General features: G+C 46.1%; 1 protein-coding gene across 1 annotated transcript in view; it reads left to right on the top strand.

The window, feature by feature from the left end:
- Window positions 1-10678: 10678 nt before the first annotated feature.
- The window catches only part of TRPM8 (transient receptor potential cation channel subfamily M member 8), a gene marked incomplete at both ends in the record, with an annotated part of 74663 nt that continues 59552 nt past the window's right edge, over window positions 10679-25789 (top strand). Inside the window, 6 exons of the mRNA XM_079710045.1 lie at window positions 10679-10795; window positions 14772-14845; window positions 19302-19458; window positions 20902-21079; window positions 23736-23908; window positions 24729-24903. Coding sequence (XP_079566171.1) covers window positions 10679-10795; window positions 14772-14845; window positions 19302-19458; window positions 20902-21079; window positions 23736-23908; window positions 24729-24903 — 874 coding nt within the window. The remainder of the gene's footprint in view (window positions 10796-14771; window positions 14846-19301; window positions 19459-20901; window positions 21080-23735; window positions 23909-24728; window positions 24904-25789) is intronic.

The raw sequence follows: 25789 nt of genomic DNA, 5'->3' as shown, positions 1-25789 counted from the left end.
TGGTGGTCCATATCTTCACGATCTACGGTGAAGTCTGAAAATGTGAGTGCTAGTTAAGCATCCACTGTGGTTTTAATTTGCACTGAGGTAACCTTCCTGATGGGTATTAGGACTCCATTAATTTCGTCAGACCCATCTGCAATCTGAGAATAAGGACCGTAAGTAAAAATAATTGAGATCTTGATGAAAATATGAAAGCAAAGGCTTTGTATCATTCAACAAGTAAGTTGAACTAAATCTGGCCAAACTCTCAGACATTTCTATACTGGGGCCCATCATTTGTCCCTGCTATGGAATTGCCTGCATTGAATTTTACCTTAGTGATACATCTTCCACTTGCATTCAGGACTTTATAAGAAATAGCCACACAGTTTTGTGCTGTAGGCATTGCAGGGTTATGTCAAGATGTTTCCTATTGTGTGGCCCAGAGTTCTTTTTACATAGAAGTTTATTCCTTTTAACTTATTATTTTGAGATAATAACAGATTCACAGGAAGTTGAAAAAGTAGTACAGAGAGGTCCTGGGTAAACTTCACCTGGTTTCCCCCAAAGGTAACAACCCACATAACCATAGTATAATATCAAAACCAGGAAACTGACACTGGTATACTCTATAGACTTTATTCAGATTTTACTCACTTGCATGTGTAGACTTCTATGCAATTTTAGCATGAGTAGATTTGTGTAATCACCACAACAATCAAGTTGTGGAACTGTTCCATCACTAGAAAAATCACCCACGTGCTGCCCCTTTACATTCTCACTGTCTTCCCCGCCCCCCCCCCACACACACCTACAGGAGGTCTTTGTACATTGGACTCTGGATCGGGGCAGGTGGGTTTGATCTTGCTTTATGGACACCGTGAAGCTTGCAGTTGACCACGTTCGTTCCCTTGCTTTGGTCCCTTGCAATTAGGTTGCAGTTTCTAGCAACGCCCCACAAGCAGGCTTTCCATGTGCTGGATGAGCCTGCCATGTTACCAGTTTCTCTCGTTTTACTCTCTGCTCACTTGTTTCTCTTTGGTTCCTTTGTATTCAGTAATATCTTAGGAGGTGTCTTCAAATCCTTGTGCACTGAGATGCAATATAAAAAAGAAAAAAAAATTAAAGTCAAGGGACTTCCTTGGCAGTACAGTGGTTAAGACTTTGCCTTCCAGTTCAGGAGATGCGGGTTCGATCCCTGGTCAGGGAGCTAAGATCCCACATGCTCTGTGGCCAAAAAACCAAAACTTAAAAAAAAAATAGAGGCAATATTGTAACCAATTCAATAAAGACTTTAAAAATAGTTCACATCAAAAAAGTCTTAAAAAAATTAAAGTAAAAAAAAAAGTTCCACCATGTCTTCTCCATTTATTATTTAAATGTATCACCCCCTTCAAATTCCTGAACTGCTGAAAGTTGTGTGGGTGCCTTTCTACCACCTCCTCAAATTCCTGAGGGTGCTTTCTGCTGCATTCACATTTGTATTGGCTGAGGATGCAATTCCTAGGTCACAATCTTTTCCTCCAGAAATTACAAATATTGCCACCTCTTCCAGCTTACAGTCCTTCTAGAAGAGAAGTCTGATGTCAGCCTGATTTCCCCCCTTCTGTAATTTACTTTTATTCTGCTATGTTGTTTGTATGGTTTTATGTTTATTCTTACCCTTAAATAATTTCACTGGGTACCTCTAAGCCTATTAATTTGCCTGATATGAGGCTCTGGGACTTCTTTGTATTGAGGACCCAGTTCTTCCCTTAGCCCAGGGAAGATTTCTCCTGTTGACTTTTTTGACTGCTACGTCTCCTGTGTGGAAACTTTTCTTCTTCTGGAAGTCCCTTTGCTTACGTGACGCATCTCCTAGACTCTAATACATGTTCCCACGGCTCCACGGAAAGGGGCGGAGCTTCCTGAGGAGCTCCCGTCCCTATTGGACAGGTGAAAGCCGACGGGTGGAGCCTCGTGACAACTCCACCCTGCTGTCGTTACTCAGCAAGCTGCCTGTGTCAGGGGTCCCCGTGAAGGACGCTGTGGGCTGGCATCCCCTGCACATCTGAGCACATCTTCTGGTGTGACATTGGGTCACATGATGATGCCAGTTTTTGCCACCCCTGAGTAGGGCACCAGCTCCATGCAGAAATAAGGACAGTAGTCCATTCTGGAAGGCAGCACCGTCCTTCTCTCTTTGTCACAACTGCCTTCATTAGACAGTTACTGAACTGGGGAGGCCACACACTCCCCGGGATGCTGTCCATGCCCCCCGGAGGCTGTAATCAGAAAACAATAATGAAATAGCAAACTTTCTAGAGCTGAAAGCAACAAAACCAAAAAACCCCACCAAACTCGAATTTGCATGTAAAAAGAGCACATAGTGTAAAAAATTTAGACCAATATCTAGTCAGAGTCAATGGAATATTAGAATTTAAGGAAAAGAGGAAGAAGCATATAAATGTTGGACAGAGGAATAAAAGTGAGGCTGCCTCAGGGTTTTCCTTTACAAGATCAAAACCCTAATAAGAATGGAACTGTTCCTATGGTGTCAGGGGGGAAGAGTGTTGGTCAAATTATCCATGTGTGAATGCAGTAAAAAGGCATGTGCACTGTAAAAAAAATTAATAAACAGAAACCTCAATAAACAGAGTCGAAGGAATTTCCTGGAGGTCCAGTAGTTGGGACTCCACGCTTTCAATGCCGAGGGTCTGGGTTCAATCTCTGGTTGGGGAACTAAGATCCCTCAAGCCCGGGGGTGAGGCGGAAAGAAAAAAGAAAAAAAAACACATAGAGTTGAGAGACCACAAGGGGGGAGCTCTCACACCCTATGATAACAGCAGAGCCCAATAAGAAGAAGAAGACTCTCCTCCCTCCTCACCCCGTGGGGGCTAAGCCAATGAAAAGCCAGGGACTCTGTTTACTACAGCCCTCCCTCCCTTTTCCCTCTATATAGGAGTCTCCTTCCCTTGCTGTGCAGGAACTTGCAAGTGGTTCACCATGGTTGCTGACCCTGAATAGCAATTCTCTGCTGGTTCTGAATAAACCCATCTTTGCTGGAGAAATATCTGGCGGTCTATTTGTTTTAGGTCAACAACATGGATAAGAAGCTCCTAACACACACCTCACTAAAATCATCCCCAGGGACACTCTGATGCCGACAGAGGAGTCCAATGTGGACAAGTCGGATATGGAAGGACTCACACTGGACTCATGGACACCAGTGACACATGCAGTGCTCAGTCTAAATGAGTGTTGAAAATACAGAAGAAAAATTAATATGAAGATAGAAATTATTCTCAAAGGGGAAATCTAGAATCTAAAAAGAATAGCTTACCCGTAACAGCATGGATCTAGATCCCAGACTGAGTGGACCGCTGTAGTGAGGTTGGGTGATCAGTGCTCAGATGGCAGGCAGTCAGCGGATTAAGAAAAAGCAAACTTTTACCCATACCAACTTAGCGTATGGTAATCGGGGGTGTGCAGTTAGAAGGGAGGCTCGTTGCGGGTTCTGTGCCACCATTTTTCCTAAAGTTACTCTGATTTTTTGCTCAGGGTTTCTGCTCAGTCAGATACCTTAGGAGTCCTGCTTTGAATTTTACATTTATAAGACCCCCAAAATTGATGAGTCTTATGGCCAGTCTTGGCACAATGCTATATTCAAAAGATATTCAGATATCTTTTCAGATATTCAGATATCCAACAAAGCAAGAGCACTGGAAATAAATGTGAGTTAAAGGTGCCATGGTAGGTGGGCTTCTAAGATGGGCCCCCCACCTGTGGAATTCATGGCTATTCACGCCCTCATGTGGTCCCCTCCCCTTGAGTGTAAGTAAGACCTAGTGATTTGCTTCTAACCAACAGAATGTGGCAAAGGTGATGTGTAATGTCACTTGCATGATTAGGTTACAAAAGATTGTGACTGTGTCTCGCTGGCAGACTCCGTCTAATGCCTTGTCAGCTTATATGCTTTGATAAGGAAGCTGCCATATTGGAAAGGCCCTGGTAGCCAGACACTGAGGGTGACCTCCAGCCAACAGCCAGTGAGGTACAGAGGCCCCTGGTCCAACAGCCCTCAAGGAAACATATCCTGTTAACAGCCAGGTGAGCTGGGAAGCAGGTCCCTCCCCGCACCCCGCCAACCCCGGCCCCAGCCTTGAGACAAGACCGCAGCCCCTGCTGGCATCTGAGTGCAGCCTGTGAGAGCCCCTGAGCAGAGAATCCAGCTCCACTGAGCCCAGATGCCTGACCACAGAAACTGGGAGATCATAAGTGTGTGTCATTGTAAGTAGTCACATTTTGGGATAATTTCTTACACAACAATAAGCAGCTGATACTAATGGTTGGACTCTAAAAACATCCAAAAGACGCCGTCCACCCATCTTGCTAAAGCCTTACTCACCGTGGTAGCCGCCTTCCCCATAAAGTCTGTATATATTCTCGCCTCTTCCTCTCCACTCACTGAGCTCTCCTGCTCATACCCCATTCCTCTCTCACCACCTCTCCCCACATTCTACATGTGTCCCCTGTGACTGTCTCTGCATCCTTTTGAATGTAAACCTATTTAGCTCCCCTAGGCCACTTCCAAGTTTTCACCCTGCAAGGGCCTCAGGAGCTGAGCAGATAAAACACAAGTTCCCTGGTGACACGGCGGGGAGTGGTCACAACACTTGTGAGTCCCTGTTCCGGACTCTTCCTGCCACAGCGATTTTCGTCCCGCTCCTTCCTTGCTCTTCTCGTGAAGCCCCGACGCTAGTAATAGGAGTATTGATAAAAGCACCGATGTCTACATGACTCAAGCACGTGCCAAGCTTGCTGTAGGAGCATCCTCTTCAGTCCTGTCACAACCAAGCCATGGGGCAGGGACACACGTTTTTAGAGATCAAGGAGCTGAGACCCAAAGGGGCTAAGTGAGCTGCTAGTCAGTGATGGAGCTCAGTCCCACGCTTGGATTTTCCTGACTCCTAAACCCAGGCTTTTGTTTTGTTTTGTTCTCTGTATCTCTACAGTCCTCATTTTCCTCCAAGTTTGATTGTATTAATAATAGATGTCTCTTGGTGTGTTTATTTGAATTCCTCTTGACATTGTACTTTTCATTATTGAAGAAAAGTACATGTTTCATTTTTGCCTGAACTTTTGAATCTCTGGCCTGTGTTATGACACTAGTGCTTTCCTGATGCATTGACCAGCCCTACGATCTTTTAGAAGTAGAATAACAGAGTGAACTGGGTTTGAGTTACATGAAATCCTCCTCATCAGACCTCATATACACGTTACGGGGCATGCTTGGTGTTGTGTTACTGGTGGATTCTACTTGGGGAGGTCCCCTCTGTGGGGTTCGTCCACATCCAGTGCTATCATTTTCCTGACTCTATTTTCCCACTCCTCAGTGAGAATTTCATTAATTTATAGAAATACACTCAGATACAGTTAAAGGTAAAGCAAGAAGATGGTCTAGCCTTGAAACTCATGCTTGTCAGCATTATACTCCACTACCCTCCAAATGGGTGGAACGTCAGTGCCATATACCCCATTTCTGATCCAGAGAAAGACATAATATCCGAGAGATAACTTTGGTGAGGTTTTAAGACCATAACAATTATGTATCATGCTTATATCATGTCATGTTATGTTGTGTTATAGTTTGGGAGCTATGAAATCACGTTTTCCAAGATGTATGTGAAATGCCAACCCCTAATCATTGGGGTTATTGGGAATAAGTCCATCACCTTTAACTTCTGGAGCTTGGCAAACCATCTATAAACTCACTTTTCCTCAAGGAAAGTAGTGCTTTCTTACCAATTCCAAGAGATGGAAGCTGCAGACGTCCCCTGGCTGCCTGTGCAGTTAAGGTGACCAGGAGCAAACTTGCAGCAGAGCTCCAGAGCGGATGTGTCCAGCTGTTCTTCAGCAGCAGAAACATTTCCTCAGGGGGAATCTGTTAGGACCCTGGAGATGTAAGTCTGATGAAGCAGCACTGCTCCCATTGATGTGGGGAAGCATCCCTGAGCCCCTCACAGACGCAAAGCTCTAAGCCCTGCCTTTGAAACCACTACTCTAGACTCGGCTTTTTCAACAACTATTTAGAGTTTTTTTTTTTTTTTTTACATCTTTATTGGAGTATAATTGCTTTACAATGGTGTATTAGTTTCTGCTTTATAACAAAGTGAATCAGTTATACACATACATATGTTCCAATATCTCTTCCCTCTTGCATCTCCCTCCCTCCCACCCTCCCTATCCCACCCCTCTAAGTGGTCACAGAGCACCGAGCTGATCTCCCTGTGCTATGCGGCTGCTTCCGACTAGCTATCTATTTTACGTTTGGTAGTGTATATATGTCCATGCCACTCTCTCACTTCGTCCCAGCTTACCCTTCCCCCTCCCCATATCCTCAAGTCCATTCTCTAGTAGGTCTGTGTCTTTATTCCCATCTTACCCCTAGGTTCTTCATGACATTTTTTTCCCTTAGATTCCATATATATGTGTTAGCATACGGTATTTGTCTTTCTCTTTCTGACTTACTTCACTCTGTATGACAGACTCTAGGTCCATCCACCTCACTACAAATAACTCAGTTTTGTTTCTTTTTGTGGCTGAGTAATATTCCATTGTATATTTAGAGTTTCAGAGCCCTGAAAATGTATGCAGTGTCCCCAGCCAACCTCCTCTCTGGGGCGGACTTGGCATTTCTTCTCTGGAGTACAAGTCAGACAGTCCAGATAAGACCAAGGAACTGTGGCCAGTGGGAAGTCAGTTTCATGTCCAGAAATGATTTCAAAGAATATGATGTGAGAGAACAAAAATCCCCCCATTGTCATCAGTATTTATTATGTTATTGTTGACTCTCTTTTCCTTTTACCTTCAATTTATCATTTATCCTCAATCAATCATTTTAGTGCTGATGGCTTCACTGCTCCTGCCTACCTCTGCGAAGTCCTACTCCATGCTCTGCTGTCATCATAATTATTACATTATTATATTTGCCCTGTGGTTTAATTTCTCCCTCTCTGCTAGTTTTCCTCCACAAAGATTTAAACATGATCCCACCTCTTGGGAGGAAACAAGTCAGCCATGGACCCTCCCCTCCCTTCTAGCTGCCCACCTGCCACGTGCTCTTGTGGATGGAGAGGTCAGCCCTGGTGGTCCTCAGTCTCTCATCCCACTTACTGAAATTTTCTCACTAAGGTCACTGGTTCTCTTAGCCTTGCCCAGCTTCTAGACACTTTTCCTATTTATTAAATATATTTTCCAGATTATTTAAGAAATATATTTAATTTGGGCAAATATAAAAAGTGAAAGAATAAAATTAAAATCACGCACAGTCCCAGCCCCACATATGGCAATGGTGAACACCTTGGTGTATTTACTTCCGTGTGCCTTATACACATTATACGTAATGCATTTACATCCCTTACCTCGATAGCTCCGCTTCCTGAAGGTGGGTCGTATGTCAGCTGCTGAAACACCCTTATAGGGAAGCTGAGAGGGTGAAAGACTCACTCAAGGTCACAGGATGAGTGACTGAACTTGAGCTGACTGTCTCTAAAGCCAGAGCTCCTGACCACGGTGATTTCTTGCCTCCTGCTTTTTTTCTACTCACAATAAATCCTATGACTTTTTCCATGTCATTAAAATGCACCCACTTCATGGTATCATCCTCTTACCTCTTCTGGGTGTAATGTGCTCCTACTGATGGAAATTTAAGTCATTTCTAATTTTTCCTATGAAATGAATATCTTTTGAGTATACCCTTTAATGTGTTTCTGATGATTTCCTTTATCTAGAATTCTCCAAAGCCAATTCACTGGGTCAACAATGATAATACTTAAATGTCTGGCTACATTACTGCCACATTCTTTTGCAGGCAGGAAGATGATTTTTACCCCCCCAATGATATGAGAGTGTCTGTCCCACTTAGCTCTTCCCAACATCAAATGCTGTCATCTGAAATATCTCCCCTGGGTGTTTCATCATAGTTGGACTTTTATTGTTTTTATTACTAGGAAGGCTTAGCATGTTTTTGTGTTTATTAGTGACTTGTGTTCCCTTGTTTGGTGGCTTTGGATTCTTTGGCCCATTTTCTCTACTGGATTTTGTGTTGTTCAACCCAGTGGTGTGATTTGATGACTTTTCCTTAGCGCGTGATGCATCAACTGGTTTCTCCCTGGTGTGGCTTTCCTTCCCTCCTCCTGGTTGTCACCCTACTTTTCCAGTTCACCCCCTTTCAGGGGCAGGCCATCCTCTTTCCCAAGGTTCCTAGGGGGGCCCCTCTGGACCCTCTCCTCTCCTCTCCAGACCCTCCTGGAAGCTCTTGGCCCTTGGTCTATTTCCCTCTTCCTGGAAACCCCTTTCACACCGAACCCTTAGCTCCTGCATGTGTTTAGGAGATGGATAAATGGTCCACCTGGAATACCTGGTATGTAGGATGGTATGAAGACCGCCTGGACTCATAATTCGTCACCTTGAACATCACCTGGCCGCAGAAAGCCAGTTAGAAACTAACATCGAATAAAGGCATGTGAAATGTCAGAACAGGGCAGATTCTGCACTTCTTACGCAGCTTTCCCATTTCTTATTTGACTGAACTGTGATGAAAAAGCAAAAATACACTTTTCTCCGTTGCAACGAAATAAGCAGTTTTTTCATTGTGAGCAAATGAAATCATTTCCTGACTGTTGGTGCCCTACTTAGAAGCCATTTGCTGTATGGGGATCATAGTAAATACCTTGCAGGATTGATTTGCGGTTTTGCCGTAATGTATGTAAAGTACCAATTAATACTCTGAGCCTCTCTGTGAAATGCCTGGGGAGAGAAGTAAAAGAAGCGCTCCTTGTTTTAAACAGCCTGGCCTGAGGGTTCTGAGTGGGCTTTGAAGAAGCGTCGGTGTCTGTGGTGTGGGAGGGTTTTGAGGCTGGGACAGGTGACCTGGAGGAGGAGACAGGCTGAGGGCTCAGGAGTCGTGTGGCTGAGCCATGGGTCTCAGGCCTTTCCTCGTGCAGAGGGTATGGAAGGCGAGGTGGAAGTAATTTGCAAACTGAAAGAGGATTTTGAGGGTGGGAGGGAGTGTTATATAATCACTCAGATTATTCCTTCAGTCAATATTGGTACAATTCTACTCTGTGCTCTGTGCCAGGCTCTGGGAATACAGTGCTGAACAGATAGATCTGGTTTTATTTTTTATTTTTTTGGTACGCGGGCCTCTCACTGTTGTGGCCTCTCCCATTGCGGAGCACAGACAGGCTCCGGACGTGCAGGCTCAGTGGCCATGGCTCACGGGCCCAGCCACTCCACAGCATGTGGGATCTTCCCGGACTGGGGCACGAACCCGTGTCCCCTGCATCGGCAGGCGGACTCTCAACCACTGCGCCACCAGGGAAGCCCCAAGATCTGGTTTTTAACTTAAGTAGGCAGACAGGGGCCAAACAGATCATGTAACAAATCAGGATACACACGGCTTGGTGGAGGGGAGATGGTGCTTCCAGAACAGGCCACCAGGCACCTGCGCCAGCCTGGGCATCAGAGGTACCTCCCTGAAGAGATGGTGCATAAGGCCCGTAGGATGGGCAGGAGATAAGCAGCTGGGCAGGGTTTGGGGAAGAGGGTTCCAGACAGACGGTGGGACCCAGATGGGAAAAGCGGGGCCCCGTGAGGAGCCTGGCCCAGAAGGAGAGGGAGGTGGGTGCAGTTATGTGGGGGAAGCAAGCAGGGCCCAGGTGGCAGCTGCAGGCCACTGGAGGGGCTGGAGAGGTGCGAGGGCGTGGGATTGCCACTTGGATGTGGTGATGATGGAGGCGAGGGTGGGGGCAGAGGTCACAGGCAGCTGGGGGAGCTTGGTCCCAGGAGGAGACACGGGGAGGCGGGGTGTAGGAGAAGGATGATGCTCTTGTTCTAGAAACGTCTTGTTTGCTGTGCCTGCCGGACAGCCTGGGGCTGTGGAGTAGCTCTCTGTGGATACGGGTCTGAGATAGTATTTGGGAGACAAGAGGGACAGGGGGCTTCTGCAGCTGGGATGGGAGGGTCTGAGCCCTAGAAGAGCAGGGGGCAGCCCGGAGGCATCTCCGTAGCAACTGAGGCTTCTGGGATGCCCGGGCTAATGGCCTGCTCTCCAGGCTGGGAAGGAATTATTGCCGGGTGTCCTTGGGAACCACGTGCCGGCTCCGAGTCTCATGGTGACCTGGAGCACACCGGCCCTCAGGCCCTACTGCCCCTGCGGGTCAAGGTCCTTCTCCCACTTTACTTGACCACATCAGGGCAGGACTCCTCTCTGCCGCCAGCCAGCCGGTCCTCTAGCTGCCACAAGCCGCTAGCAACAGTTCTGCAAGTTCCTTCACTACAAATCCATTAACTTGGAAGGAGCTATGATGCACGTCCTATGCTTGGTGGTCTGGGATGCGGGATCCCACCTCCCGTAGGAGACAGGAGTGCACCCAGGAGGGCCCTGCCCAGACGGGAGCGGCCAGGGAAGGGGTATGGAAGGACTGAACTCAAGCTGGGTCCTGGAGGACGAGGAGGAATGAAGCAAGGAGAGCAGAGGCAGGGGGACCAATGTCCTTTGGGGGTGGGGGCGGGACGGGGCTGGGGCATGGCAGACAGCGAGAGGGGGCGGGGAGGCTGGGGGGGACGGCATGGCGGTAAAGCTCTCAGTGAAGCCCGTCCACCGTTTGTGACCCCATCTTACCCTCCCTCCCCTTTCTCCACAGGGGAACAGATGTCCTTCAAGGGCGCCCGGCTTAGCATGAGAAGCAGAAGGAACGGCACGCCGGACAGCACCCGGACCCTGTACTCCAGCGCGTCTCGCAGCACAGACGTGTCCGACAGCGAGAGCGTGAGTTGAGCCACGCCCCACCAACCCGCTGTTATGTCAGAAAGCAGCCCTTTGCAGCTAGGATTCTTTGGGGACCAATACTCCTTCTTTAAAAAGATCATATCTCAACGTATGGCATTTTGTTCTGCGGATTATTTTTGTCGAATGTAGAGGCCTTTTCTTTTCTGTGTAGTTTTTCAGGCATTCCTGTTTTGAAGATTGTGACTGCAGCCTTGAGTTGCTAAAGAATGTACTTATTTTGGGCCTTTTTAAAGAAATAGCAGTGTTCATTTCTGCTGTAGAGCAAAGTGATTCAGTTACACATATATATACCTGCTTTTTCATATGCTTTTCCATTGCGGTTTATTACAGGAGACTGGATATACTTCCCTGTGCTGTACAGTAGGACCTTGCTGTTTATCCATTCAAGAATGCACTTGTTAAGTGACTTTTATGAAATCCTAGATACTGCACTTTGAATATTCCTTTTACTATTTAATGCTTGGTGGTTTTTTTTTTTTTTTTTTTTTTTTTTGTGGTATGCGGGCCTCTCACTGCTGTGGCCTCTCCCGTTGCGGAGCACAGGCTCCGGACGCGCAGGCTCAGCAGCCATGGCTCACGGGCCCAGCCGCTCCGCAGCATGTGGGATCTTCCCGGACCGGGGCACGAACCCGTGTCCCCTGCATCGGCAGGCGGACTCTCAACCACTGCGCCACCAGGGAAGCCCTAATGCTTGGTGTTCTTGCTTCCAGCCCTGTGGGTTCACCTTGGAAGTGATTCTTGAAGTCCTGTTCTTCATCTCTATGGCCGGGGGCTCATTCTGGGTCAGCCTTTCTTCTTGCCGTAGCTTCTAGCTGTTCTCCATGGCACCTGTCTCTCCTCCTTCCAAGCCCGTGTCCACGCTGCCTTCCGGGCATAGAGGCACACTGAGCTGCTGCTTAGGGGAGAGCGGACTCAGGGTGGGGCGCCCGGCAGGGGGCTCCCCGCTGGGCTGCGCTGCCTCTTCCGTCCCTCAGCCACCTCGAATGGCTCCCGCAGGCTTTCTGTTCACTCTCACGTCCTAGCGAATACTCTCATTTGTCAGGAAATAAAGATAACGTTCCAGTCTGGTACCAAGCTTCCGTGGAGTGTTAAAAGTCGGGGCGGTGGCTAACTTTGGAAAAAGGAAGGAGGAGGGACTGGGCAGGGACTTCTGAGGTGCTGGGCATGGCAGTATTTTGATCTGCTGGGTGGGGTTCTCGGGGGCGCCCGTGCACTTGCACTCCCAACACCCAGCGCCTCCTTAGATTTTGCACCTGCTGTCACCTTGACCCTGCTCCAGTGAGAATTACACAGTGGGCAGAGGGCGCTGGTGGCCTTTCCAATGCCCCCTCCCCCAGCCTCCAGCAGTGACAGACCTCTGGAAGGGCAGAAAAGGCCTTTCCGGATCACACTTGGACGCAGGCGTGGGTGCCTCTGGGAGACAAAGGCTGACTCTCCCTTGCCTTGCTCCTTTGGGCTCCCATGGGATTTCTGGATGGATTTCCCACTCCCCTCAGAGATGCCAGCTGCCCTGTGGGTAGAATTTCTGAGACCACCCAAGTACATCCCAGTTATGGCGGGGGTCTTGTTTGCCCCTGAGAATACACACCTTTGCAAAGTACATTTTTCAGAGGGAACTTATTTTTTTTTAAAGGCCTTTATTTTTTAATTAAAAGTCCACTTTTGTCAAAATTCATTTTTATTAATAGAAAATAAACACTTATTCCAGTTGTTATACTTGAAGTTGCTAATAAAAAAAAGAATTTAAAATCACCAAAAAAAAAAAAAAAAAAAAAAAAAAAAAAAATTTTTATGGCCATGCCTCATGGCATGTGGGATCTTAGTTCCCTGACCACAGATCGAACCCATGCCCCCTGCAGTGGAAGCGTGAGTCTTAACCACTGGACCGCCAGGGAAGTCCCCAGAGGGAACTTTCAGCAACAAGGCAGTTTTTATCACCACCCTGTCCTCCACCAGCATCGATTTCACAAGCTTATACATATAAGCTTATACTGTTGAGTTTTCTTCATCTGTGTTAAGTAGACTTAAAGTTAGTGAAGAGCTAGAAAATATTCTGAGGAAGAAAGAGCATCACAGGTTTTCCAAATTTTTCACGTTCAGATGAGTGTAGGATTTATTTTTGCTCTCTACATTTTTATTATTTGTAGAAAAGAACATGCAAATGTAAATTCCCAGAATAAGGAAGAATAATAAAATGAACATGCTTGCACCCACCATCAGCCCTTTTCAGGAGTCTCCCACGAGCCCTCCATGCCAAAGGCGACAGCTATCCTGAATTTTGTGTTCCCTGGTCCTGCTTTTATTTATAAGCTTATGATTTGAATATATGTCCGTAAACAATACATGGTTTTGTCTGTTTTGATATTTGTGGAATTACACAATAAGTATTCCTTTGTGAATTCATTGCTTGCTCACCATCCTGTGTTGGTGGTCCCTCTGTATTGCCAGGTGTAATGGCTGTTGATTCACTCCTGCTGGGCCACGCTCCATCCTGTGCATGTCTGTCCAGCCTAAGTGGGGTGAACATTTGGGTTTCGGGTTTTGCTGTTAGGAGCAGCGCCACTCTGAGCCTTCCTGGATGTGGGATGTTCTCTCTGGAGAAGGTTCTTCGGCTTGAGGCTGATGGGTAAAGGCGAACGCCTCTCCCTCGTGGGAATTGGGGTTAAGACACGGGACTTCTGGGGCAACTTGGGGCATGTGGTCCCCATGCTCTGATGTCTCAGGATGTACGTTGGTGGGGGTAGGGGGCTAGCAAAGGGGGAGACTGCTGGAGGCATGGTGGACCTTCTTCCAGGAGAGGGACTGCCGCCTCCCTTTTCGTGGTGACCTCATCATGGGGGGGTGAGGAGTCAGGCCTGGCTTTGGTGCAAGGCCGGGGGGCAAACCCACATGACACTGTCTGAGAACTGCTGGCACCCGGTGACCTGAGGGAAGTGGGTTTGGGCTGCCAACCCCACCTCCATGGAACAAGACAAACCCCTAGAGCTGGCAGCGCGGTGCCAGGCATCTGAGCTTGCAGGTCATTCACAGGACACAGGGACTATTTCTAGGGGACAGTGGTGGACAGTTTCCCAGAGTGGTCGAGCCAGTTCACTCATGGCCCATAGCGGGCTGAGGCCCCCTGCCTGCCTCTTCACTGGCATTTGATGCCAGTGGCTTCTCAATTTTTCCAGCCTGGTGGGTGTGTAATGGGATGTCATTGTGGTTTCAGTTCGCATTGGCCTCATTACTGACAAGGCTGAGCTCTTTTTCACACATCTGTGTGTCCTCTTTTATTTAAGAGGACATGTCCTGCTCATGTCTTTTGCCTTTTTCCCATGAGGTAGTCTGTCTTATTCTTAGTGACTTACAGTCTTTTATTTATTCTATTTGCCAATCTTATGATGATTAATATATGTTGCAAATACCTTCTCCCACTTTGAGGAGTGTAAATATTTTCGAAGTATTCTTCAACTCCAAGGGGTTTGTTTCTGCCAACTAAAGGGAAGCGTTCTGTTGTTTGTCAGAATTAGGTCCCGGATATGCCTTACCACCTTGCCCATGGGAGGACAGATGCAACTCTGGAAGGAGCATTTGGAATATACCTTCTTTTGAACAGCAAGCATAAGAGGAACTAGAATCTGCAATAAACCATTATTTATGCTAAACTATCAATGAATGCTTATATTCCCCCAGTTGCCTTAGAGTCCAAAAAATATACTTTGTATGTATATAATGACATTTGTTCCAAGATGATGCCAAGTAACTTTTAGAAAAATTTGCATTTAGTTATAAAAATGTAAACGTATGCCTCTTTTTACAAACTTTGTGTACTCTAAAAGCATGAATGGATGCTGGTTGCTATGATGTGTGGTGAATCCTTAAAACCTTTGAAGTAGGTTTAAGTCATTCATGAAGAGCAGCAGGGGCTGAGAACAAATTAGTGATGTGTTGTTCCAATGTTCTTTCTCCAAAGGACTTGGTGAATTTCATTCAAGCAAATTTTAAGAAACGGGAGTGTGTCTTCTTTACCAAAGATTCCAAGGCCACGTAAGCAACTACTTTGCCTCCATTTTTTGCTACCATGTTCAAAAATAAATTATTGATCACCATGACAACAGACAAACAAATTGCTCACTAGTTCATTATTCAAGTTGTTTGCATCTTGCAATTCTCAGAAACGGTGTGTGCACAGGAAGAGTTTGGCAAGCAGCTTGTCCCTGGAGAGGTATCATCTCATTTCATATTTTAAGCTTTGTCAGTAGTTGGTAAAGGCTCCAAGACAGGCTGTCACTCTCTTTGATATTCCCATGAGCCTGGAAGCCCACCGGAGTGGCCATGGCAGTGAACCTTGTTGTTTCATAACGGTTGGCAGGAGACACCAGGCATGCACGCACGTGGCAATCTGACCGGCTCCTCTGCCAGGCTGTTGACTGTGGCCCTTCCCATCTGACTGGGTGTTCATCTTCTCTGAATCTTGTGTGTTTTGAAACATCGAGGCTGAGTCACAGAAACCTTGGGGAGCACCTCCAGCAGCTCTGCCCACAGGAGGTCCTCAGCGAATGCTACCTAGTGGGCCAGTGATAAGTGGACTGACCGCTGGTGTTTCCCACAGAAGGTGCCCTGGAATCTAACGAAGTGATTTTAGTCCTCCGTCCCTCTCACCTTTTTCCTCTCTGCCCCCTCTCTTTTGCTTATTGGTAATAGGAGAGAGTCTAGCTATTAATATTTTTTAATTGAAGTATAGTTGATTTACAAAGTTGTGTTAATTTCAGCAAAGTGATTCTGTTATGAACATAGATACCTTCTTTTCAAAATATTCTTTTCCATTATGGTTTATCATAGGATATTGAGTATCGTTCCTGGTGCCATGCAGTACAACCTTGTTGTTTATCCATTCTATATGTAATAGTCCAGCTATTAATTGATTGTTTACCTGCTGCTGTAGTTTGTAATTAAAGCACTGACTCTGTTGAACAGAGGCAGTGCCCAGAGGAAGGCAATAAGATCAGGGGCCTTAGAATCAGCGTTGGATCCAACCTGGGCCTGGCTGCCTGCTCACTGCATGAACTTGAACCAATTATTCTCTTTTCTGAACTGAATCCTCTTATCCTAAACCACTGGCAAAGTACACCTCCCGGGTTGTAGTAAGGGTGCAGTGGGACGATACATAAAATTCCTGCCGTAGAAAGTTCTCAGTCAATGTGTTTTCCTACTTTGTACGAATTAGAAAGCGAACATTGGAAAAACTAAGAGATCTCTATTTTGTCATTGGTATAAACTTAGTCATTATGAGTCATTTTGACAGAGTATAAACTCTGTGAGTCAGCTATTTATTCCCCACATGTTTCCCTGAAAGAGTTTGCTGTTAATCTGTTTGTTTGACTGGTAGAAACACTGTTTGGATTCATTCACTCATTCAACAAATATTTATTGGGCCTTGACTATGTTGTGGGGACTCATGTATTTGATTGCTAATTCTACAACTGCCCTGCCAGGTAGCTGTTATCATTTGACTGACAAGGCAAGTGAGGCCTGGAGGGGCTCAGTGTTTTACCCAGGGCCACATCGCTGGCAGGGGATAGATGAAGGATTGAACTCAGTTTTCTGATTCCTCCTTGTGCATTCCTTTTATGCCCAGCTCCTGCCCCTTCTAAGGACAATCCTGTCTCGGGCTGACTGTAATCATCAGCACCTTGTCAGTTGCAGATATCCAGTCACCACTCTAAGTGAGTGGTGATTGTAATGGGACAGCCACATCCCGGGCTCAGTGTCACCAAGACCCTGCCTCTTTCTACCTGTGGTTCTGCCCTTCTCTGGGTGGGCAGGCTCCTTATTAGTGGTGGCAAAATGGACACCACAACTCTGGCTGACACCTTTTCAGCTTACCAGTGGGGGGAAAGAGGGCCTTGTTCCCAGCAATTCCACCCAAAGTCCTGTGCTCATGTTCATGGCTCTTATTGGCCTGGCATGGGTCAGGCACCCACTCTAATCCCTGCAACTGGGCAATGGAATATGTGACTGGCCAGCCTTGGGTGTTGTGTCCACATGGACCTGGTGTGGAAAGGATGATTCCTCAAAGGAAAATCAGGGTGTTCCTACTAGCAGAAGGAGAAATGGATGCAAGGTAGGGAAACCTATGGCTGCCCACCTTATGGTGCTTGACTACCACTCAAGTCTGGCCCCAAATAAAGGGAGATGTGGTGAGCAGTCCCTGCCCTCCACAACACCAGCACAGGACAGGAACACCTCAGGGTCTTCCAGTGCCCATATCAGAGGGGACCCAAGGATATAAACCAGAGTCAAGACTCTATAAGATTTTAACTTCTTGTATTTATTATTTTCATCTCTCCATCGGCAGTGGGGATGCTCTGTGTAATCTGAATTACTCATCGGACAAGTGAATCAAGGGAAATGACTAGTAATAGTGTTACTGTAATTTTGCAGCTACTTTTGCCACATCAGCTGACATAGGCTGCCCCAAATCTCCCAAGAGCTGCTTCACATATGCTAAGCCCAGACCACTCATGTTTCTCTACTTTCAACCCTTCGGATATCTGTTTCTTGTGTGGTCACTAGGGAGTGATGCTGGACCATGGCTCCTCTTGCCAGGCAACCTCTGAGACACTGCTGTCCAGCTTAGGGGCCACCTCCTGGCACTCCTGAGGCTGTAAGTCCCTGGATCTGGGTTTATTCTCTTCAGTTCTCACTGCCTCGGCCAGGCTGGGTTCTAGGCAGAAAAAGGAAGAACATTAATTTTGCTGTAATGGGCTGTGTGTAATGGAACTTTCTATTGTTACTATGATGGAAATATTCTATTTTAAATTTTTAAAACTTTATTTATTTAATTTATTTTTGGCTGCATTGGATTTTCGCTGCTGTGCTCGGGCTTTCTCTAGTTGCAGCGAGCGGGGGCTACTCTTTGTTGGGGTGCGCGGGCTTCTCATTGTGGTGGCTTTTCTTGTTGTGGAGCATTGGCTCTAGGCACGCGGGCTTCAGTAGTTGCAGCATGTGGGTTCAGTAGTTGTGGCTCACGGGCTCTAGAGTGCAGGCTCAGTAATTGTGGTGCACGGGCTTAGCTGCTCCACGGCATGTGGGATCTTCCTGGACCAGGGACTCAAACCCCTGCCCCCTGCGTTGGCAGGTGGATTCTTAACCACTGCACCACCAGGGAAGTCCCAGAAATATTTTTTTTTCTGCATCGTCCCATATGGTAGCCACTAGCCACTTGTGACTAGTGAGCGTTTGAAATGTGGCTAGTGCAACCATGGCATTGAATTTTCAAAGTAAGTTAAATTAAATTACATTTAAAGTCAATTGCCACACATGGCCAGTGGCTGCTATATTGACAGTGAGGCTCCAAAGGATTCAGACTTGTCCTGAGGGGTAGAACTAGCGTCCTGACGCTCTCCCGTCCTCTCCGTCTCCCCTCTCTGTCACTCCTTTGCCTCCTCCATGTATCTGTGCTCCTGACGTCTTCCTGGCATTCTTCTTACCTCTTCTCCATTTGTAAGCCAGTTCATGTAAATTGGTGCTTGGAGGGCTACCAGCCCCATCATCAAGATGGAGACAGAGGTCACCCGAGACACACCCCTACCCCTGGAAGGGAAAAGGGCTCGAGAGTCGGCCTTCAGTTGTAGCAAAGACAGGTGGGGCAGGGAATTCCCTCCCCAATCCTGCAATGAACTTGGGTGGGTGTGGACAAACCCCAAAGGATGGTGGGACAGTAACATCTAAAGAGAGAGGGGAGGAAGCCAACTTGGACCCTAGTGAGGAGGACCCTGAGACCAGTGGGAGCAGCCTTGGCTCAGGATGTGCCCCCAGGCTTAGTTAGAGAAAAGGCTAAGGCAATTGTTGTCAATTCTGGTTGACTTATTTTTTCTTGGCCAAACTGAGTGATGCCCCAGGCAACTGTTCCGAAAGAGGCAAGATTTCTGGTGGAGGAGTGACTTTGGATCCAGGTTCTAGCTCAATTTTTATAGCTCTAGAAAATATTGAATGTTTTGACGTATATTTTTGAATACAGATAATTTCCATACTTCTAGTAATTAAGACTTTCAGGTGCAAGGAACCCGAGCTAGCTTAACCTAAATGGGGAGATTTACTCTAAGGAAATAGAAATGCCATGCAGAACCTGAGAGAGAGAAGTGGCTGGGAGTCTAGAATTGTTAGGACCATGGCTGGAGCAGGTGGAGGCTCAACAAGTCTTCCCTGTTTGTCTTTTATCCCCACCTCTCACTGCATTCATGCTTTCTTCTTTCTCAGCGGAGATAGAATTGTATTGTGTTGCCTGGATCTTCCATGTCACAGGGGTAAAACACCAAGATAGTTTTTATTTAACAACCAACTGAGATGATGAAAATAGTCTGAAAATTAGATGTGATGGTGAAATCTCTTTTTGTGTTTATTTAAGCTAATCGTGTGTGGTCTATTCTAAGAAATGTGACAAAATATTTAAGCAGGTTTAACGAAAGCTATTCCTTCTCATCAATATCCTTCTGCTCAGGGAAAATGTGTGCAAGTGTGGCTATACCCAGAGCCAGCACATAGAAGGCACCCAGATCAACCAAAATGAGAAATGGAATTACAAGAAACACACCAAGGAATTTCCCACTGATGCTTTTGGGGATATTCAGTTTGAGACTCTGGGGAAGAAAGGGAAGGTAAGCAATGCTTTCCTACTTGAACTAGCTAATCCATATGCTATCATGGTGTGGGCTACCTTGAGTTACCTTGAATTGTGTAATAGTACGCATGGAGGTGGGAGAGATGAGTAGTCAATCTAAAAATGATTGCAGAAGAAGATAAATCTTGTGAAAATCAAAAGCTGTGATTAGATTATGTGCCATGGCAACACTCCACGGGTGATGACTGGCTTGTCACCCAGGGTCCTTTCTCCAGGCACAGGGCAGGGTCATGTGACATCCACATTGGCCCTCATTGCTACAAAAGGCCCGACAAATGTGCTTGTGAATCATCTGGTTTAGTTTGGTGTGTGACATTCTTGAGAATAAATGTGGCCTTGAATAAGGTGACATTTTCCTCTACACGATCACACTGCAGGCTCTCACACAGGATTCTACAAAGACGTTTAATGATTATGTCAAATAAAAAAAAAAAAAAGCACAACATGAGAGTTGTGAGTTAAGTTTTATTTGGGGCAAAATGAGGACTGTAGCCCAGGAGACAGCGTCTCAGATAGCTCTGAGGAACTGCTCCAAAGGGGGCGGAGGCGGTGTTATCTGTGATTTTAGAGAAGGGGGGACGTGCAGTCAAGCACACATTTTGGCAGAGGTTCTTGCCCATCACGAGGAGCAGATGTCTCCGTTAACGATTTTAGTGCTTTTCCAGATACGAGAAGATGCAAGAATTTGGGCTCATAAAATCTCCTGAAAAATATCTAACTATCTGAAGGCCTGTTCTGCCAGTTTTTCCCAGAGCACAGAGGGCCTCATTCCTGATCTCCACCCTGCACTCCTTTCAGGGTGTGTTGAAGATCAGCAACTGCAATGGCTATTGACGTCATCCTTGTAGAGGCAGATGACAATGCCAATTTTCAGTAGGCAATTATTAACAGTCTCCTTAAATCCTCCTGTGTCCTCTGTCCCAGTGACACAGCCGTCCTCAGGCAGCTGGAAGCCGGGCCTTGACCCCTCACCTCCCCAGGCCCTGCCGTGGCAGCCCTGGAAGGTGACCCGGCTCTGTGCACTCTGTCTGTTCCTAAGGCCTCTGTCCCAGGATGGGCCACCACTATCTCACCTCCCTGCATCTCTCCCTACCTGTCTTGTCCCATAGTCAATGCTGCCGCTGGAGGACTCTCTAAAATGTAAATCCCATCCGGCTTCTACTCTGCTTAGAACACCTCACAGGTGCTTCACTCCCTTTAGGATAAAGTCCCAAGTTCTCCAGCCGGCTTGGGATGGGGGGTCCCTGCAGGGGCACCCACACCCGCCTCCACTCCACTGCCTTCCTTCCACTTCCCCAAGGGGACGCCCCTCGGCTGCCACACGCTCCGCTCTCCCCCTCCCTAAGGAGCAGGTATACTGGGCTAAGCCCCACCATCAGGAGAACACCTGCGGATCCTGATGCTCCCCTCTTCCCCGCAGTATATCCGACTGTCCTGCGACACGGACGCGGAAACCCTCTACGAGCTGCTGACCCAGCACTGGCACCTGAAAACGCCCAACCTGGTCATTTCGGTGACCGGCGGCGCCAAAAACTTCGCCCTGAAGCCGCGCATGCGCAAGATCTTCAGCCGCCTGATCTACATCGCGCAGTCGAAAGGTGCGTCGGCCCCCGTTGCGTCCACGTGGCTGTCCCTGCTGCAGCCACAGGACCTTCCCTGCGGCGGCGGGGACCTTGCGCCCGCGGGTTTGTCCATCCAGGCTGCGCGCGTCTTCAGAGACGGAACGAAATTCTCCTCAGCAATCATGCGCAGACTCCAGATGCTCTAGAACTGTATGGATTAATCATTATCTTAATTAAAAACAAGATCCTTCAATGAAGGGACCAGGAGCTCTGGCCGATGGTGAGGGGGTAGGTGGAGGGTGGGGACACAGTAGCTCTTTAAACCCAGCGTTAAGGAACTTCCTTGTGGGTAATTTTATGTTTCTTTTAATTTAAGTTTTCATTTTGTTATTTTTACGTGTGAACTTTTACCCAGAGTATTCTGGCGAATCAAAAAGCGAATCAAAAAGCAAAGTTTCATTCGTTTGCTCTTTAATTTTGGGATCAGTGGTGTGTTTTGGAAATAGTGTTAGTGCCTGGCAGGTTGTAAGCACCATGTAACTGTCTGATGGAGATCAAAACAAATAACCGTGGCTTTGTTATTTGAAATATTCAGCTTATTTTTTTCTTTTTAACTTTTATTATTATTATTATTATTTTGCTGTACACGGACTTCTCACTGTTGTGGCCTCTCCCGTTGCGCAGCACAGGCTCTGGACGCAACTTTTTATTATGAAAAATGTCAGACCTACAGAAGAGTTGGAAGAATAATACAAGGAATATCTATACCCCCTTCACTTAGGCTCACCAATTGTTAACATTTTCCCCTATTAATCTTCTCTCTCTCTGTAAATATCCACATATTATGATTTTTAAAAAAATCACTGAGAGTAAATTTTAGGTATCATAACCCTTAGTGCCTAAATATGTGAGCATCCCTGAAGAACAGGGGTGTTCTCTCAGATAACCCGATACAACTATCAAACCTGAGAAATTTAACCGTGACCTACACTGTTATCTAACAAACAGTCCTTGGTTTAGTTTTGCTAATTATCCTAACAATGCCTTCAGAGAAAAAAAAATTTCTTTTTCTCCGTCTGGATTCCAATCCATTTAGCTTTTCATATCATAGGAAACTGAAAACCTTTCTTTCATCTGGAACTGCTCTTTAGCTGTTTTCAGTCTTTCAGGACATTTTTGAAGAGTATAGGCAAATTGTTTTTGCAGCCTTACTTCCATTTGAGTTTAACTAGAATGTTAAACTCTAATTTCAAGATTAGATTCTATTTATCAAAGCCTAACCTTTATTTTATTAGTTTATCTAAGGCTAACATTTTAAAAACTTCTTTCTTAAGAATATTAGTTCACAGAACTAAGGAAACATGTCTTGTTTTAGATACCTTTTTCCTTAATGTCAAGAAGAAACTGTGGCACCCCTCCCCCATTTATTCCTAATTTCCTGACCAGTCAGAGGGGACCACACAATAGGTAGTTACTTTGTTATGAAACCCAGCAACTCAACTTCCTTACTACTAGATCTGAACATACATAATTCATTCATTCAGCAAATACTTCTTAAATGCCTGCTATGTGTCAGGAATTGTTTTAGGTGCTGGGAATAGAGTAGAACAAAGCAGACAAAAGTCCCCGGGCTGGGACATCTACGTAGATGAAGTGAGGGGCCAGAGCAGGGAGGTTACTTGTCTCCTTGTGGAGAGCTACTATGCCTCCCATTGCCTCATTTGAAAGGGGGACGTTGACAACTGAAATCTGTCTGCAGGAAGGAGGCTGGCAGCCAAGGGGTCTGGAGTTCACATCCAGTGAGAGCTGGCTGAAGGAATTGGGTCTGAAACTTCTAAGAACTACATCACATTTACCTTAAAATATTGGAAGGCCTTTTATGTGGGAGAGGACTCAATTAGTTCATCATCAGGAAGACTGTAGCAAAAGTAGAGAATGGAGACAAAAATGAACAAAAGGACTTTCTAACAGCTGGGGGAGGGGGCTGCTTCGGGACTCCAGAGGCTTCCATTACCAGAGCTAATCAGAGGAGGCTGGTGACCCAGCCTCAGGCTGGATTTCTGTGTGGGTAACATATTAGACTAGGGGCATTTCCAACTTTAGATTCTATTATTATGTGAGATAATATTTTGTAGGTATTATTTACTTCAATTTTGAAAACAAAAACAAAACTGTGCAACACCTTTGACACTGCAAAAATCATCAAATAAAAACCTTAAAATACCAGTGTGCAAAACTGTGTAATTGTAAAGTTAAATCATAGGCACTAGGGTCATGCCAGGAAGGTCACCAGGATCCCTGAGAGGGCTCTGGGAGCAGAACGCTCCGCTTTCCATGATGACACTGCCTAACTTGCTCAAAGGCTCAGGCCAGGCATTCATTACCCATAAAAAGATCTACCCGAGAGGCTGGTTAAAGAGGCAGGTTCCCTGGTCCCACCTCCCAGAGAGTCTAATGATGTGGGTCTAGAATGCGGTCCAGAATCTGTATTGTTTTTAAACCAGAATCTCTTAGAAACTTGGAGATCTTCTTCTCCTTCCCTTCTATATGGTCAGAGGTCAAGCCCAGTCCAAAGTGTGGCCAGTAATGCCGCGTCCTAGTGCTCAGGGGTGGGGCTTCTTTAGGGGTCGAGCAAAGGATGGGAAACTTATGCAGAGCCAGCTGAGTGTTTGTTCTTCTCTCTTGTTGACAGGTGCCTGGATTCTCACTGGAGGTACCCATTATGGGCTGATGAAGTACATTGGAGAGGTAGTGAGAGATAACACCATCAGCAGGAATTCAGAGGAGAACATAGTAGCCATCGGCATCGCGGCTTGGGGCATGGTCTCCAACAGGGACACCCTCATCAGGAATTGTGATGTCGAGGTATGGGCTGGACATGAGGGGGTCTGCGGGGTCACGGGGGAGAAAGACCATGGCACAGGGCTCTGGCCTGAGCACCAGGGCTCTGGGATGGAGTCAGCTCATAAGGAAGTCGACCTTACAAGGTTCCTTTGGAAACTCAGGATGACATAATCAAAGAACTTCTGGGAAGGAGTTACCAGTGGATGTATTTTGTTCATTAAAATTTGTTCCCAGCAAATCCTGTTAGAGTCAGTTCTTCAGTTTTTTATTCTCTGGTATTAAGTGTGAGGACAAAGTATCTATTTAATTGCCTCTTTTCATGGTCCCGTAACTACGTGCTCCTCAAGGGCTAGGACTCCATCTCATTCATTTTCTAATCCCTAGATGCTGTCATAGGTCTTGGCATATGATGGATTACAGACAAATATGTGTGTGTGTGTATCAATGTCTACCTCTACCTTATCCAGACACACACACATACAAATGAATGTGTCTGGATACACACACACACACACACACACACACACACACTTTCCTGAATGCTATCAGTTTCAATGAATTTATACTAGAGAGCACAGGGCAATGGAACAAGAAATGGATTAGAATCTGATTCTTACACTGCCACCGGTCATTTATGTGAAAATAAGAAAGTGATGCAATCATTCTGAGCCTTCATTTCTTCATATTTAAAATGATGGCCTAAGACCCTTCTGCACTTAGGAATCTGGGAAGAGCATCAGTTGAACCCAAAGGGTTAGCCTTAATATGAACCTGTGAAAATGTCATCATGCGTTTTGGCCAACAGATAAATCTCAAAGACAAGTTTCTCTGTGCTTTTCAGGGATATTTTTCAGCTCAGTACATTATGGATGACTTCAAGAGAGACCCTCTGTACATCCTGGACAACAATCACACCCACCTGCTGCTTGTGGACAATGGCTGCCATGGGCACCCCACAGTTGAGGCAAAGCTCCGTAATCAGCTGGAGAAGTACATCTCCGAGCGCACTATTCAAGGTCAGTGTTTAGGAGGTGGGACCTTAGACAAACATACTAACAAGAGCAGCAGCAGCACCACCGACGATAGCTCCCAATTATTGAGTAAAGAATGGTGAACTCACCCAATTAGATGTTCTATTGCCAAAGAAGAGCTGTTATATCTCTTCTTTAATATACTAGAGGTGCTCCTGCCAAGGTTACTCTGATATGTACCCTTCAACGTGCTGGAACACTGACAAATGCTGCCTTGTCCTACCCTGGTTTGTCCCACCCAGTATAGAGAACCTGCTGTCCATTCTGCTCGACAACATTTAAGAACAAAGTAAAATTCACAATGGCAAATTTGCACTGACAAAGCAATGCGGTTAGCTAGGATAGAAGCGGTAAAAACCAACCCACTAGCTTAACAGTTAGGTGGTTTACTTCTTAGGTTATTGGCTACTTCTATATACTAGAACCACCTAAAACATTGGTTTCAAGGGGAGAATGCAGCAGTTGAGTGAAAGCCTTTATTTGCTATGGCAAGTGATAAATAACTCTCTCTCTTCCTATTGTTGAGATGTGTCCTGTTGTGGAACCAGATTACCTCGTGATCTAGTGATAGACTCCATCACAGGGACTTGTTGGAGATAATCTCAACCTTTTTCCTTTCTCAATGGGACATATACAAAGGAAGACATTTATATATGCGATACTCTCACTGGAAAGAACACATAGTTATGCAAATTTTTCACCCACTCAAGAAAGCATAGGATTATGCAAATGAGTGAAAGTGTAATGATTCTAAGGATAAACTTGAACCTGGCCTAATGTATATTAGCAAAAGTCAGTCATTCACAGACTTTGGCATTTTAAATATCAGTAAAAAATTGCAGTGTGACCCGTGTCATGCTCTTACTGGTTT

Source organism: Hyperoodon ampullatus (genome assembly GCF_949752795.1).
Source record: "Hyperoodon ampullatus genome assembly, chromosome: 8".
In the NCBI taxonomy this organism is placed as follows: Eukaryota; Metazoa; Chordata; class Mammalia; order Artiodactyla; family Ziphiidae; genus Hyperoodon; species Hyperoodon ampullatus.
This window is presented reverse-complemented; position numbering and strand designations above follow the sequence as displayed.